Source organism: Trichomonascus vanleenenianus, assembly GCF_965637985.1.
Source record: "Trichomonascus vanleenenianus strain CLIB 3782 genome assembly, contig: TRVA0_022S, whole genome shotgun sequence".
In the NCBI taxonomy this organism is placed as follows: domain Eukaryota; kingdom Fungi; phylum Ascomycota; class Dipodascomycetes; order Dipodascales; family Trichomonascaceae; genus Blastobotrys; species Blastobotrys vanleenenianus.
In genome coordinates this window covers 86,211-102,637 of record NW_027481865.1, presented here as the reverse complement: position 1 = coordinate 102,637, position 16,427 = coordinate 86,211, and the positions used below count along the sequence as shown (strand labels likewise).

General features: G+C 47.1%; 6 protein-coding genes across 6 annotated transcripts; 4 read left to right on the top strand and 2 right to left on the bottom strand.

Annotated features, from left to right (window-relative positions):
* Window positions 1–271: 271 nt before the first annotated feature.
* On the top strand, window positions 272–8,684 carry TEL1 (DNA-binding protein kinase TEL1; the record flags this gene model as incomplete). The annotated part of the gene is made up of 4 exons (XM_076685173.1): window positions 272–296; window positions 342–1,430; window positions 1,487–8,181; window positions 8,232–8,684. 4 exons carry the CDS (start codon window positions 272–274, stop codon window positions 8,682–8,684), a joined length of 8,262 nt encoding a protein of 2,753 aa, XP_076540568.1.
* Window positions 8,685–8,867: 183 nt separating this feature from the next.
* Window positions 8,868–9,620, bottom strand: RSM25 (mitochondrial 37S ribosomal protein mS23 RSM25; the record flags this gene model as incomplete). Its single annotated transcript, XM_076685172.1, has 1 exon — window positions 8,868–9,620. One exon carries the CDS (start codon window positions 9,618–9,620, stop codon window positions 8,868–8,870), a length of 753 nt encoding a protein of 250 aa, XP_076540567.1.
* A 173-nt stretch (window positions 9,621–9,793) lies between these two features.
* Window positions 9,794–11,437, top strand: TRVA0_022S00870 (uncharacterized protein; the record flags this gene model as incomplete). Its single annotated transcript, XM_076685171.1, has 1 exon — window positions 9,794–11,437. The coding sequence occupies one exon, from the start codon at window positions 9,794–9,796 to the stop codon at window positions 11,435–11,437; it is 1,644 nt and encodes a 547-aa protein (XP_076540566.1).
* Window positions 11,438–11,643: 206 nt separating this feature from the next.
* Window positions 11,644–12,006, top strand: KSH1 (Ksh1p; the record flags this gene model as incomplete). The annotated part of the gene is made up of 4 exons (XM_076685170.1): window positions 11,644–11,646; window positions 11,702–11,811; window positions 11,859–11,940; window positions 11,986–12,006. 4 exons carry the CDS (start codon window positions 11,644–11,646, stop codon window positions 12,004–12,006), a joined length of 216 nt encoding a protein of 71 aa, XP_076540565.1.
* A 95-nt stretch (window positions 12,007–12,101) lies between these two features.
* Window positions 12,102–14,159, bottom strand: UTP25 (rRNA-binding ribosome biosynthesis protein UTP25; the record flags this gene model as incomplete). Its single annotated transcript, XM_076685169.1, has 1 exon — window positions 12,102–14,159. The coding sequence occupies one exon, from the start codon at window positions 14,157–14,159 to the stop codon at window positions 12,102–12,104; it is 2,058 nt and encodes a 685-aa protein (XP_076540564.1).
* Window positions 14,160–14,802: 643 nt separating this feature from the next.
* Window positions 14,803–16,137, top strand: ICE2 (Ice2p; the record flags this gene model as incomplete). Its single annotated transcript, XM_076685168.1, has 1 exon — window positions 14,803–16,137. The coding sequence occupies one exon, from the start codon at window positions 14,803–14,805 to the stop codon at window positions 16,135–16,137; it is 1,335 nt and encodes a 444-aa protein (XP_076540563.1).
* Window positions 16,138–16,427: the final 290 nt, after the last annotated feature.

Here is a 16,427-nt window from a genome sequence, read left to right as displayed (position 1 = left end):
CATGCCGTTTAAGGCTACAAGATAATTGCAACACTGCAAAGCCCTAATATTCATTATCAACCTAGCAGGATTAATGCCTGTATATTATAATATATTGATAGAGGATAACAGAATAAAATTATCTGGAGCCGTTTCCATTGGTTGGAATAATGGCGGATGATAGCCAGCTGTCGGGCCGTTGGGTTCACCCAGCTTGCCGATCACCACCAAAATTCCACCCCCGGATCAAATTGATTGCAATTCTGAATTCTCCAGAGCCCATAATGATAGAATGGAATCGATTTTGAACGTACAACGTAGGTTTCTTCTTGACTGATTGAATTGCAGCTAACATTTACTAGAACTGCTCTCCTCGGATAAGGTAAAATCCCGAACTCAGGGACTGTCGCGTTTAAATGACTACTTGACGGCCCAACAACCTATAGAGTTCTCCGACTCAACGGCTTCTGGCTTGTTGGAACCACTTTTCTCAATTATACTAAGCGATAAGAAGTCATTCCTTAAAAGTCAGACTTCTGTCGTTGAAGATAGATTACGTTACTCCGCCGATACCGCAAAGAAGTTACTCGACGTGGCCATAAACAACCTAAAAACGAAATCTCTGAGGAGAGTGATCTATTTCCTCCGAGATGTACTTCCAGTCCACAACGAGAATGCATTGGTGGCTCCAGTGGCTAGTCCATTGATCAAGTGTTGCTTGACTATCACTCGAAACGCAGCTCATATTGAGCACCTTTCCGTCTCGGAAGCCAAGGTATTTGCACTGTTCCATTGCGAAATGTTGACAAAAATAGTCAATTCCGATAGCAGGCCAGAGTCGGGGATATCCAGTCCAACAATTATGAAACGGCTTCCGATATACGCCACAGACTTGCTAGAGTCTCTTGCCTGTCTTCTTGGTTGCAAGATGACGTCCCCTAGAAATGCATACCCGCAGATTGCGTTCCATTTACTCACTTTCCTTAAATCCTATCCCAATGAAACAAGCAGTCATTTATACGCGTTTGAATGTTTAAACGTTGTCATACCGGTGCTTTTGACTACTGATTTTCGCGAGGGACTAAATGTTGTTGAAAAATCTTTTTCTTCTATCCCGAACTTGATCAATTGCAAAGATTTGAGGTTGAAGCAGAGTATGCTGATATATATCATGCACTCATATCATTATTTCGACATTTTGAGCTCACTGGGCCAACTTGGTGGTGTGACTGAGGAACTTGCTACTTTAGTGTACAAGTCGTTGTTAGAAGACGATTCCGTTGAGAAAGTCAGTGTCGCTGATTTAATATACGGGCCAAATGACGAGATCACTTGGTTCAAGTTACCGTATGTCAAATGGAATCCTCAACGAGACACATTACCCTGGCTAAAGTTGCAAGCAATGTTTAGAATGCTAAAGATTGTTACCTTGTCTGACCACTCTGATTCTGGTGAGTTATTCTCTTTATTATTTTTTTTGGTTCTCCTCTGCTAACAACAAATTTAGACCTGTTTTACCAATCCAAGCGCCCTAGGCGGTCCTTCGGCATTTCCCCGTTGCCCATTGGATGTGGCGCAGGATACTTCCTTTCGCATTCATGGAAGATGATTGACAATAACGTGGCCGCATTATATCATATTCAATGCATTAGCATTTACATTCAACTCAGCGGAGCAGATTTGGAGCAACACGAGGTTAGCCGGATTTCCCGATTTTCGTTGGAGCTTGCCCAATCTACTGATCCGGAAGAATCTAGCTGGGGATTTTTATCACTTGCGTTTGTCGTGTTACGCGCTGAGGAGCACATTGTAGGCTACACTTGGGATATTGCTCTGCAAAGACTATATGACCACAAAGTTGGTAGTGGTGCCAGTCTGGTTCTTGCCCATATGTTAAGATCTACCCCGGAGAGAATAACAGATGCCAGGCTAGAATCGCTGGTAAAGCTCTTTGATGCAAAAGCTCTTGCGGTTAGTGCGGGTACGCTAACTCTTGCCTCTCTAATCGTTGAATTGAAAGGTAAGCTTTCAGATTCTTCAGCCAAAACCATGCAAAAAAAAATTTTGGACTGGATTTTCGACGGCATCAACTCAATTCTTCTGTCAGGAACTGCTAGTGAGGATTATTTTCTCTTTACTTCCGACTTTCCCACCCAGATGGCAGAGCTCCTAATCAGGCTATGTGGCATGGCTGTCAGCATTCCTACTGTCACGAAGTACTATGGGCAATGTCAACAACATAGCTTGATAGAGGAGGAGAATAAGGAAGCCCTTGACTTCCGGAGCTTAAAGAGAATTAACTTCGAATCATATGGGCAGGATCCTGACCAGCCTTCCGAGCATGCCGTCCACATTTATCACGATATCGTTGATATTGACATTCAACAGTCAGTTTTTTTAAAGGCAAGTGCGCTCCTTAGAGCATCGTGTGAGAGTCTTCCGAATTCGTCTAACCAAGATTCAATTTGCGGTCATCTACTCCAATACTTGTCAGCCTGTTATGTGTTTTTTCAACATGTATCTCTATATGCCACAAATCAGGCTGATGAACTTGCAGACGAAATGATGCATGCCGCTGAAGTGGTAGAAAAAGCGGTGACGAAAAAGTCCTTTATAGGACGAATGAAGGACTTTGTGAATGCTTCTTCATACCTTATTGTTTCGACTAGACGGTCCCCTTACAGGCTCCATCGAGTTGTTGAAGCATTTGAAAGTATGCTGACACATTGTTGCGCAGAGCCTATGAATAGCCCTGCATTGTTTCCTCGAGATATCAACTCCTTGCTCTCCTCTACCACTTTTACCTCCAATGTTCTGCTTTACGACTTTCACAACACTTTCGAACATAAGTGGTGGCCAACTAAAGAGCGCTTTACAAGCCCAGTTGAATTCCTGATATTCGTTCACAGCTTTGCCAAGTTCTCGAAGAGGGAATGCATTGATACAGAAGCTAAAGAGCTCATTCGGGCTCTTGGTGAAAATATTTTAGCTTCCTTTGAGTGGCAAAAATCCGAACTAGGAATTATATGCGCAGTAGAGTTGATCAAAAAGTTTTCATATCGCTGGGTCGGAGAGGCTGTAGAGGCAAGTGCCCTTAGAAGCGATGCAGGAGATGTCTTGAAATGGGTACTCAAAGTAGTAGTCTCGAACAGCTCTCAGAGCTTAAAATCGAGAGAGTCTCTTGCGTCTTTTATTAATGGTGCTCTTCATCTGCATTATGATAAAAACCTGGCAGAAACTTATCTGCATTTGGTATCCGGTGAATCCAGTATTTTGTCCTATTCTATTGCTCACGGACTCCAGAGCCTATTTTCTCACGCTCCTGCAGTTGAAAAAAGCGTTTTGTATGCGCAATTGCTACAACTGAATGAGCAATTAGGAGGAGCCCACGACGTCGATATCTTTAAGGCTTTCATCTTGGTGAATTGTGCCTTGAATATCAACAATTTTGCTGGCTGCATTTATAACCTCTTGGAGTTGGCTCACACTAAGCCTCAATATATGATATATCTGAATGACTCTAAGAATATGGGTGGGCTGGCAGCGTTTTGCGTCGAGAATCTGAAGAAAGAGTTGTCATTTCAAGAAATCGGCGATTTGTTTGGTGCCATTATGAAGGAGGTGATTTATTACTGGATATACTTTGGCCATCCTATCAGAAAATTTCCTTACCAGATATTCGGCTTCGCTTCATTTGAAGAATTTTCGGATATAAGCTACGAAGAAATTGCTTCAAATCTTATTGTTTTACAGCCAGAAGAATTAGAAGCTAAGCTGGAAGATTTCGATAAAGAGAGATCCATGGGTGCGATAATCAGTATGTGCATTCATAAAGCTGTTGCTTATGATATGCCGGCCTTTGAATCAGAAAGCTTTATGATCAAGCAGCTTGGGAACTCGAAGTTCCGTGCCTTGCTCCGAGAACGAATTGTTGAAATTACAAGCGAGCTACTTCAGATTGTCAGCGTATCTAATGAATACGAGGGTCTACTTCCTGACACTCCGTATCGCGCAGTTTCCCGAGATGATTTCATGGAGTCGATTAATGGCATTTGTGCGCGTGTCGGAATTAATGTGAGAGAAATATGGCACGCCTCAACTTTTGTCTACATCGCTCGGAAATTATTATTAAAAAATCCAGTTAGCGCCCTCCAAGCAGCACTAAACTTAAGAAGATGCAAGATTCTTGTCGAGATTACTGAATTCGATTGGCGAAGTGGCTACCCTCTTGAACTTCTTTTCAAGGGAATTATTCCGATGCTGTTCAATAAGTTATCATCGAATGAGGCAAATGATATCTTGAGTGAGTTTTGTGCCCTACTTAAAAACGCTGACTTTGAGCTTTTACCCAAAGTGGGCTTTGAACTGTTGTCTGAACTCACTCTCCAAAATAAGTCCTTGGCAACTGGCGTAATTTATGCTTTAGCGGATATTCTATCGCAAACACCTGAAAGCCAATTTTCTAAATTCATGATAGCTATGTTGAGGAACTACGTGGAGTCGGACACACATCCTATTTTTGAGTCACCCGATTACGCTGAAGTCATGGCTAGCCCAACTTTCATTCATTATGGACTACTTAGTGATACATTGACGGCGAGGATGAAGTCAATATACCTGAAAGTACTTTCTGATGGCATGGAGTTAAGTAGCCTATCATCCATGAACTCGAAGATCCCAAACGACGTGACAATAAACCTACTGGAACTTGCTGCGAGACCGAAAAGTGATCTTAGTGATTCACTTAAAACATGGATTGCAAGGCTGGTTGGTACAACAATGCTAGGCTCTAGGCTGGACTTGAAGAGAGTAACCAAGGAGTGCCAGGAACATTATTTCCAAGGCAATGTCAAGATGCAAGTTGATTACGACCGGCCATATAAAGGCATTGGGAATCTTATTGCCAGCATGATTGCTAATGCAGATTTTTCTGACATGGGATACATTGAACATTGCCTCCGTCAGCTCAGATTATACTTGGATGCTACGCAACTACGCATGGTAACGGAAGCATGTCCTGAGTATATTGTAGCCTGCACACAATACAGCCTGCATGGTCTTCGATGTGCCCGTTGGAACCGCGAATACGGGTCTGGCCGTTCCCAGGAATGGCTAATTGAAACCTGCACTCTTCTATTAAAAGAATCTGAATTGCCGACAGAAGCATTACTTCCGTTGATATATAAAATCACCCATTTTGCCGAGCAGCTATTTCCTTTTTTGGCGCATCAAATGGTGATCAAGTCTAGACAAGAGAGTTTGGTGAAAGCACTCCAGGCTGGCCTTCGGCGAGGAGACAAACAAATGGCATGCTTGGTGATAAATACGCTGTTATATCTTCGGTATCAGGGTGCTACAGAGAGTCCAGATCGGCTATTTGAATTGGACTTGGAAGAGATTGCTCAAAGTGCACATTCACATGACATGAACAAGACAGCCATGATGTTACTTGAGATGGCATGGAGCCAAGATAAGTCTCTCGGACAATCTGGACAATTCTTGCTCGGAAAAGTATGTGCTACAATTGATGATCCGGATATCTACTATGGTGTTTCTCGGCAGCCCTCTATAGAGGAAGCGACGAGGCACCAGAAGAGCCGTCTTTGGAATAAGCTAAGTTACGAAAGTGCTTTATATGACTTCAATCTTAGCGCGTATGGCTATAAAGAAAAGGGTTCTGATCTGTCAGAACCACTGGCTGCAATAGGTATGAATGGTTTATCCAAACTGGCGGCGGACACAAACCGAGCCAAGCTCAAGAAATCTGTTCCTGAATCGCTGTGGAAATTGCAACAGTGGGATTTGCCTGAATCCCTTGGCACTTCGAGTAATGACCTCGTTTTCAACATGCTAAAAGCGCTGAACAAGACTCACATCGGTTATGATAATCTTTATATGAAAGCCTTTGATGGCTTGATGGCGAACGAGGAGGCTCTGTACGGAGCGCTAGCGATTGCTTCTGAAATTGAGCAAGTCACCCCAATCTTTAACATTGACTTAACGGAACAGCGACTTGCACAGCTGGATCGTCTTTGTGAATTCCGAAGAAATTGCGCGTTTGAGGAGTATGAAAACTTGCTTCAGGCAAGATCGATAACATGGCAGAGTCTTTGCCGCAAATACATGAATGAAGATGACAAATTGGTTGATCAGCTCTTCTCATTCTATGCATTATCGTCCATTGAGTTTGCAGTGGAAGCGCGACAAAATGGGCAAATCCAAAAGGCCCTTGCATCAGTTGTCGGGTTAGACAGTTCGATGGTGAACTTTCGAGTGTCTGACAATGTCAGGAAAGCTGTGACAGTTGCTTCAAATATTGAAATGGCAAAGATTCTTTGGGCTAATGGCGATGAATCGAATTCAATTGGCTTGTTGAAACAGGTCATAGAACAATACGATATGACCATGATTGGGCCTGATAAGGATACGGCTATAAAGTACTTTGAGCCTGTGGACGTTTATAGCGACTTGGCTCAGTGGTCTGCGACATCCCGGCATGAAGATCCAGATGACATTCGACGGAAATATCTTGACTACACTGTGGAACAGATCGAGAGGGGAGAGCTTGTTACTGATGCTAATGGCCGGGCAAGGCTGTATCATGTCTTTGCTACATTCAGCGACGAGCAGGCACAGAGCCGCTCGAATCTTGAGGCATTACAGAACGCAGTCAAGTTGCGAGATCGAAAGAAGAAAGAGCTTGATGTTATACGGAATATTGCTTCCAAGGGCACAGTTGAAGAGAAGAAATGGGCAGCAAAAATGTATGAGCGGGAAAAAAAGGTATTCGATGCCGACAATTCGGAGTGTGAGAACCTTGTGGAGCTACAACAAGGTATGACGTTAAATTGCATTCGGTATTATTTAAAGAGCATTATCGAGTCGGATGAGTTTAGGGGGGATATCTCGCGGTTTGTGGCCCTGTGGCTAGCCAACAGTGGTTTCGATATCATCAACGATACAATCAAGGAAATGATACATAAGATTCCTACGCGGAAACTCGTACCGTGGGTCAATCAGCTTTCCTCGCGACTTATCAAGGGAAGCACCAAGTTTTTACGTCGGCTCAATGACGTTTTAGTCCGCGTATGTGAACAGCATCCTTATCACTGCTTGTACCAGATTTATTCAGTCAAAATGCTTGGTGGTGGTGACCATGAAGTTGCGAAGAAGCCTGCTCGTGCCACTCGAAATGGAGACGGCAATAAGTATGAGGGTATGAACAAGCTGCGTAGCGAAGCAGCGAGGGATTTATGGAATGTTTTGATGAAACGGAAGAAGGTCCATAATCATTTGCTTTCTGCGCTGGATGTATTTTGCGATAATGCTAAGGAGCTGGCCCATGGCATCAGCGATCCCGCTAGGAAGAAGTCGCTACAATTGAAGGATATAAAGGTTAAGAAGGATGAGGATAGACGGTACCGGGGACCCAGAACGGATTTGAGTGCAGAGGACTGGAGAAGGCGCAAGGCGATATCCTATAATTATTGGCAAGTCGAGTTAAAGGATTCCGGGCTTCCTTGTCCTACAATGCATCTAGAAATACGCGCCAGTGGAGACTATTCTGACGTCCCTACAATGACAAAGATGGAACCGAAGGTCACAATTGCCAGTGGCCTCAGTGCACCAAAGATTGTTAATATTTGGAGTAGTGACGGTACTCGATGCAAATTGTTGATGAAGGGTGGAGATGACTTACGTCAGGACGCCGTCATGGAGCAAGTTTTCGATCAAGCGAACCAGTTCTTTCAATTGGATGAAAAGGCAAAAAAGCGGTCATTGAAGATCCGGATATACAAGGTGATAACTCTGGACTACAACTCTGGGATTATCGAGTTTGTCAGCAATACTATGCCCCTGATTGATGTATTGCGACCAGTTCACAGGAAATATCGGCCGCAGGACATGACTGACAGTGAGGCGCGGAAGTTGCTGGGGGTACAGACCAATCACGAAAAGAAGCAGCGGGCGTACACGGGTATTACCAGAAAGATTGAGCCATGTTTGAGGTACTTTTTCTTTGAGAAGTTCCAATCGCCTGACGACTGGTTCCAGGCTCGAGTGAACTACTCCCGGACGACGGCGGTGATTTCGATTCTTGGATATATTCTTGGTGTGGGAGACCGCCATTGCAACAATATTCTTCTGGATACACAGAATGGCGACGTTGTGCATATTGATTTGGGCATTGCCTTTGATCAGGTAAGATGATGAGAAATGTTTTTGAGGCAAATTGACTAACAGTGGTATAGGGGAAAATGCTACCGGTTCCAGAGACGATTCCATTCCGCTTGTCGCGAGATGTTGTTGACGGTATGGGTATTTGTGGGGTGGAAGGAATCTTCCGCATGTGTTGCGAGTTGACACTGGAGGTGTTGCGAGGGGAGAAGGAAAGCATCACTGCCATTCTCAACGTTCTGAGATATGATCCACTTTACCAATGGACCGTGTCGCCGCTCAAGAAGCGAAAGTTCCAGCAATCCTTGGAGCTCGCGTCGGTGAATGCCCCGAGCGGGGTTGTGGGGAGCAGCAGTGGAGAGGACGAAGAGGAAGAGGAGGGCGAAGCGGACCGTGCTATTACTGTGGTACAGAGCAAGTTGTTAGATAAGCTGAGTGTTGAGGCTGTAGTACGAGAGCTTATTCACGACGCTGCAGATCCGAAGAATTTGGCATTATTGTTCCAAGGTTGGTCTGCCTTTTACTAATCATAACTAGATAACGCTAGGGGATTGCTGATACTCGAGACCATTCCGAGCTTTATAATCATAAACAGCTAGAGAATTGCGGATCTATTCTTGGCCCGATTTTTTAAAAAATAAATTACATTTTGTACATAACGTGTGCATCCAGATACATTCCAATATTTACAAGTGTGCGTCACAGTGCACTTAAGAGCTCTCGCCCTCGTCTCCGGAGCTCGACATTTTAGACTTCTTGACAGCAGTTGCCTGCTTGGCCTCCTCAACCCACTTATCAATGACCTTCTGCTCCTCTTCAATGCCATGCTGGATGTAAGACTTGCCAAACACAGAGCCGAACATGACCGCCTCCTCAGCAGCCACCTGGACCTCGGCCTCCTCCCGCATTCGCAGTCGGTAGAACTCCAGACGTGCCTTATCGTATGCCTGGAGCCAGTGATCTCTATCAAACTCACCACTCTCAATCAAGTACATTGTACGTCGCACAACGTTCTCACCGTCAAGCTTCTTAGTCGGCTGGTATATCGAGCTCCAGTCCTGTCTAGAAATGTCATTACCGTCATTCTCGACCACCAGCTTCGGTCGCGCCAGCTCCCACGGGTGCTGCTCGTAAAACAGCCGTCTAACTTTGTCCTCAAAGTATTTGATCTTACGCGGCCGGTAGAGATGGCCCAGTCGGGAGGAGTATGCTTGCTTGTTTCGGGTCACATAGGTGCCCGTGGCCTTTCTCTTCTCACCGACCTGGAATGTGTGCTCCTTCTCGACGAATTCCTTGAGATTGTGAGTCTTGAGCGCCAGGTTGTGCGTCGGTGGATGCGATGCAACGACTCGGAACCACGATGGCTCGGAAATGGCTGGGTTCCGGCTGCCACCAGGGACTCCGGCCTTCAGCAGCCTCGTCGTCTTCTCCAGAAGGGCCGTAGCTGTGTACTGAAGTCTCATGGGTGCGGGGAGAATTTCACTTAGTGGAGGGGTGTGTTGAAAAAAATTTGTCGGTGTCGTTGGGAGGCCCCAGGCCTGTCGCGAATCACCGGGGACCGACTAAACCTCTTTTACATCGACTTTGGCATACTCGAATTTTTAGTAGGAGAGAGGGTAATGGGGCGTGAAAAACGATGATTCGGGATAGACTGCTTTTGGCCTACAGGACCAGAAGCCTACGGGCGGTTTTGGATCGGCGGAAGGCCATGTATTCGACCAAGATCAGTCTCGAAGCAGCGTACGACCGGACCTTGGAGCAGATAGTGGCCGACCACCAGCCGCTGCTAAGGGAGAAATTCCTGGATCCAGAAAATGCTGACCAGGGCTACGACAGTTATGAACTTGCATTGAGTTGCAGAGACTGCAACGAATATATTAACCGGCTGATAATCAAGCATGCCCACAGGGCCTTTTCAGCGCATCACGACTCGAGGAAACTGAGAAAGACGATAGAAAGGGAGGATATCGGGAGTATTGCAGATTACAATCAATTCCTGCGCAGTTTGTACAGCCGGAAGGGCAAAGAGATCGATTACAGGGCGCTATTTAGGGCGTATCAACATTTGCCCTATCCACCACCAAGGTCGATCCAGCCGCAGCATCTAGAGGATCTGGTATCCATTACGAGTTCAGGGTGGCAGAAGAGCGGGTTCTGGAGCAAACGGAGCAATTCATCTGCCCGAGGAGCGTTCTTCCTCTCGCTGCTTAATGATCTAAAGGAGTGTGACTTTCCCATTAGTACGCGGGAAAACAATTCCGCGATTCACATCATTGGCGAGAGCGTAGCTGCAAAGGAAGAGGACGAGCGCTGGGCGGCAGTTGATGAGAAAATCGCTGATATTAAGCATTGTTACCCGGACGGACGGCTGAGTGATGTTTCTACGCTTAATATCCTTCTGGCGCTGGCATTTCGCCATGGCGAGGAGTCGCTGGCGAATCGATTGAGCTCAGACTTTGCGGCCAATGGAGTGCTCCCCGACCGGTTCACCATGATTTTGTACATTCTTTGGCAGGGTAAGCAGAACAATGCTGAAGGCGTGGGCCAGCTGTCGAGAGACCTCGAACGGACCGGCTATGTCGTGGACATTGCCATGATGAATGTTATAATGAAGGCTCTAATTAGCTGCGGCGAAGTCAATTCTGCGGAGAAACTACTGCACAGTGTCGTCAAATCGGTAGAAACAGAGGATGAGTTGCAGGTGTCTCTTCCAAGAAATGGCGCAGAGAATGCCCGATTACTCAACAAGCTCAAGCTTATGGACTACATTATCCGCATTACTCGCACAGAATCGGGCGAGGAGTCGCCAAAATCTTACTCGGTGCCAGTGATCCCTGACCGGTACACGTTTAGTCCATTCATTAAGCATTATTGCCAAGTGGGGGACTTTCCGAAACTACGCGAAGCGCTGGGGCTTCTCGGTAAACTTGATGCATATCTTCTCCCCAAGCGAGACGATTTTTACAAAATTTTCGGCGCATTTAAGCGCTACTCTAGGACTGGCACGCAGTGGAACCTGGATGCGTTCAAATCAATTATTCGCTACATGATGGACTGCCAGCGTATAGCCACGGTCGAACACAGCGCATTCGAATACGACTATTATACCTACGCCATGGCACAAATGGTCCTGAAGGCATACAGAGACTTGGGCGGAGACAAGCCCATTGAGCACGAGGCAGAACTAGCTGACCTGGCGCGTCAGTCTTTGGAGCGGACTAAAACTAACGCTGCGACGAGAAAAAGCATTGTACATAGTATTTTGAAGGGACTTGTATAGACGAACTAATGACTGATGATTTACTACCAACTCTTTGATACTACTGGATATCCAGCTGGCTGGCTGGCCTTAGCTGTAGCATCTAGCTAGCTATAGCTAGCTATCGAAGTTCATATGATATAACAAAATGAGATGAATTACACCATACTAGCGAGAGACTACGAGTCCCTCCCAACACTAACCATCACGAAGCTCACGACGGCAAGATGGTACGTATGGCGATCAGCTGGAGGGGCTTAAACTAACGGGAATGGTATTGTGTAGTCTGCATTGTTCAATTTCCAGTCTCTGTTGCTGGTCATGTTGTTGTTGATCTGCACCTCGACATATGCTCGGGCGCTGATGCCGGCAATTGTGGATCGTAACAAGCATGGGTAAGTTCTTGCGTGGGGATAAAGAACACGTACACTGACCAGCTTAGTTTCCTGGGCGTATTTTGGAAAGCCTCAAGAATAGGGGAACGCTTGAGTCCATACGTTTCCATTTGTTGCGTTCTAATGGCGGTAAGTTGCCAATTCATATGATAAAGGCGAGACTAACGTTCCCAGATCACCTTGCTAATGGAGTAATTCCTTAAATCACTGTAATGAGTAGTAATGAAATGATAATGAGTCGTGCTAATAGTATAAGTTCACTATAATGCAAATGCTATCTATGTGATGGACTACTGAAACTCGTATGTATCTCCGACGCCCTCTAACAGCACGCCGACTCTATTGGTACCCACAATCCGCTCAAGCTTGATCGAATCCCACTTCGAATAGATAATGCGTGCCTTCAGCAGATCAACGCTCACATTTGCCTCTGTATGAGTACGCGCCATGAACCGAATCGTCTCCTTGTAGAAAATGGGGTTTTCAGGGACACTGTACATGACAACCTGGTTGACGCCCTTAATCTCATACCGCCTGAAGTGGTGCAATCGCTCCGTAATCATCATCATTTTCGTTCTCCCCGAAACAAAGAACGTTCTTGCTCGAGAGATGGTTGCAGGAGTCGAGTACTCGGAAACGCAGGCACAGCTGATATTGTTCTCGTCCATGTAGTTTCTCAGCCGAACAAAGTCCAAATAACTTGGCACGAAGATAAGAGTGCCATTATAACTTGTCCCTCGCATGAGAGAGGGCAGGACGACGCCGGTGAAATGCTTGAACCGCACCTCCGGATCCTGAACGGGATCAGAGGGATTGATACGCGTAAATGTCTGTCGAATTCTCATGCCAACCTGAGCAAGAGCGGCGTCTTGGTCCTTGATGGTCGATCTTGTCTTAAGCTTTCCGCCAATGACATTATGGCAGTACTTAGAGAACAGACTGTTGATTTCCGGGGTCAGGAATTCGGTCAAAATGAGCGTTTGGCGCATGTATTTGGCATTGTCATCGAGGTACCAATTGCGAACTCGGCTGAAATCGCAGTCGTGTGCTTCTTTTGGAATGCGGTTCATGTGCTTGAAGATGTGCTCGACGTGCTCCCATTTCTGCATCAGCATTTTGTCAGCCTGGTCGACGATGGCCAGCTCCACTGAGGAGAGGAAATCGAAGTCCTGTTTCTTGCCCTTGACGCCTTCGTCGCCGATAATCATCCTCAGTCCCAGCGGACTGGCGACAAGCAGATCTGAGGAGTAGAACGACGTGTACAGCTTAATGGCCTGTCGCGTGAACTTGACACCGAGGCAGAACATGTCATCGGTATTACCTGAGAAAAGGGATTTAAAGTCCTCCGGCTTGGTATCCGGTGGGGTGGCATCGTCGAAGAAGGCCGTCTTGAACCGCTTCTTGTTCTCAACTTGCGAAAGGCCCGAAATGCTCACAAGGTTCTCAATGAAGTGGTAGCATGCGTTACGCGTAGGCAAGAGGACCAGCGCTTTTGGTCGCGTGAAGCCCTGGTCGCGGAACTCAACCTCCTCGTCGCAGTTCTGAGAGGCCGCAGAGAGCTTGGCGTTGTTCTTGAGCACTCGGTCTCGCGTTTTGTAGATGTGGTTCAGCAGATGCAGTGAGTAGAGGTTCCCGGCTTCAGTGGCTTTGGTGTACTTGTGGCCAGTATAGAGCAAATCCTGGTACGAAAACACAGGGCCCGCCAGTTTTCCCTGCAGCTGACTAAATTCACCGTTGAACTTCTCAAACGGAGCAATGAGCCGGTATTTTAGAGGTAGTTTTGATACATTGGTCGTGTTAATGACTGCCTTCTCGGTGCAGTCAGTAGTGTACGCGATTGAACGGTTGCCAAGCGGGTTCGATGGCTGTTTCGACGGCTTAAAGGACACCGATCTCAATTGGCTAAGAGTCGTCTCTTGCGGAGCATAGAAGTGATACTCAAATGGATCCTTCGAATCGCCTTCATTATCATCCTGGATAACAATTTCCTGCTCTTCTTCTTCTTCTTCTTCTTCTTCTTCCACCTCCTCCGCTTGGTCCATATCTTCGTCGTAGCCTTCAATCTCCTCATCGTCTTTCTTGGCCGGATTGGCCTTTTTCTTTTTCTTTTTTGGCTCTTCGGGCTCTTCGGACTTCAGCAAAGTCAGCAATGCATTATAGGCGTCTATTTTCTGCTCCTCAGGTTCTTCTGCCTCCTCTAGAGCGTTATCTTCTTCGACTTGCTGCGGCTGATCCTCTCGTTTGTCACTGTGATCCTTCTCCCCAGCGGCAGAGCGCAACGTCCGCCGCCCCGTGTTCCTTCTCTTCTTCACAGACCCATTAAATCCCTCGCCGCTTCGCTTCGCCATTCTCGAGCTGCCTAGCTTATCAAGTCTCTGATCGATCAAGGCTTTTGATCTCTCTCGTATCGTTGAAATTTTCAGGCGGCCCGGGAAAAATAAAAAATACCGTCCCGGGAAAATTTTGCGCCGCACACGCCGCACTTAACACTGCGAGGTATTGCAGTAGCGCAGAAGAATCTATTAATGCAATGCGATACAAGTAATTGGTATGCTGCGGCTACTTGGAGGAGGAGAGCTCCCTAAATCCCCCCAGGAGGACACCTCGTGTCGAGTGCAATTCGAATAATGTAAGCTAGCGCGCAGAGCCCCATGAGCCCCATGCGCCGCATTTTTGAAACAATAAGGTCTCAAACACTACAATGCCCCTTTTCTTTCTCTCTTCCCATTCACCCCAGTGGATTCGTCATTGGACTACAACTCCCACTGTATTCAACCACAGACCCCATTCGGCCAGTGGCATACGCAAGGCGGATTGCATAGAGAGAGAAAAAATTGTCCATCACGCCCTTGTGTCAGCCCATATCCCACGCCCGACCCAACCCCCCCCCCCCCCCTTAACCTCCCAACTTAGAGTGTCACAACAACTGTGGATGGTTGAAGGGCTAGTTTGCTGATATCGAGATTAGGTACACGGGGTTTACAACACATAATGCTACGCCCGTGGAGAAGAGTAATCCAGCGCATATTTGCGGTGTTATATCTGGGCCTCATAATCCTGACGATCCCGCTGGCGTTTGACGTTGGCGGCGAGGACAGCGGCATTGCGTTCACCTTCACTCTGACGGCGTTCTATGTCGTGCTGTCGACAGTGCGCATCCTGACGCGCAACACGAAGCTCAGCATTGTCGGGTCGCTGCTCTACTACTCTCAGCACATCATTATCCCGTCGTTATTGATTCTGCATCTCGGGCTCTACTCCGAGGACCACCCGCACTGGATGCAGATCGTGGGCCCCTGGAAGGCCATGGAGCGCAACGCGACACCGGTGTTCACCCTGCTTGAAGGATTTTGTACTCTCCTGGTGATCCAGGCGGCCGGACAGGCGATGCGCCGGCTCAATAACAAGTCGGACACTTGGATGCTCGTCCAGATCATATCCTCAGGGTGCATCATCACGACGAGCTTGTACTTTTTGTATAGAATCTACACATTCCCCGTGGTGCTAGATGTGACAAGCGCGACTCTCATTGGGGCGGTTCTGACCATGACGACCCTTCTCGGCGGGTACGGCATTGTTTCAGGCCGGGGCAGCTCAATTGAGTGCAGCCTGCTGTTCGCCTACATCGTGTACTGCCTATACCTGACGTACACGGACTTCCAGTCTACCATTGACATGGGCTCGCTGCTGGCGTTCATTTTCGACGCGCCACCGGCAACATCGACGGAGCAGCCCATGTTTGGGTGGCTCGGAGTGACCAGTGCTTCTCCTTCGGGACCCGTTCACCCTACGCCGAGCCTGCCGCCCATCATTGTGACTGGGTACACTAACATGGTGGCCACGATTGCTGGGCTCATCCCACAGGGGTTCGTCACAGTGTATGACTTCTTTATGGGGGCGCTCGCAACGGTGACACCTTCGGTGGTCGTGTCGTTGGCGTTTCGGCTCAGCGTCTTCTACGCGGCGAGTCGCATTATTCCAACGCTCCAGGAGTCGGACCGGGGCAAAAAGTACAGCAAGTCGCGGGCGCTCTTTTTCGTCATATACGCCTACGCTCCGTGCATCATCATTGGCGTCTATACACACCTGCTGATGCAGCATTTTGGCAGTCTGGGGCCCATTGGCCACCAGTACGGGTCCGCCGGGTCTGCCGCAGAGAGCAGCTGGTCCGAGTGGATCTTGGAACATACGTGGACAAACCCGCAGCTGGCATGGAAGTTTTGGGGGTGGGTTAACATGTTCAACACCATTGCGCTATACGGGCTCGAGCTTGGCCAGAGTAGAGGCGAGCAGCTCGTGGCGATGAGAGAAATAAAACAGGATTGATGATTTTCACGATTTATTTTACGACCTTAGATAATATATATGCAGCCGATATATTGTCCACGACCCATCTAATATATACAGCCAGATTATTGCTGACGTGCTATCTCATAACTAGTAACATACAATAGAAAATGTTGTCTACGACCTGCTATCTACCAGTGATACCATGGAATATGTTTGCAATGTGCTATTTAATATATATACCACCCAGTTGGAAAAAAAAATTGGAAAAACCAAACCAGTCAGAATACTAAAGCAATTCTCGTCGCCGGGATTTTTCCCTCAGAGCT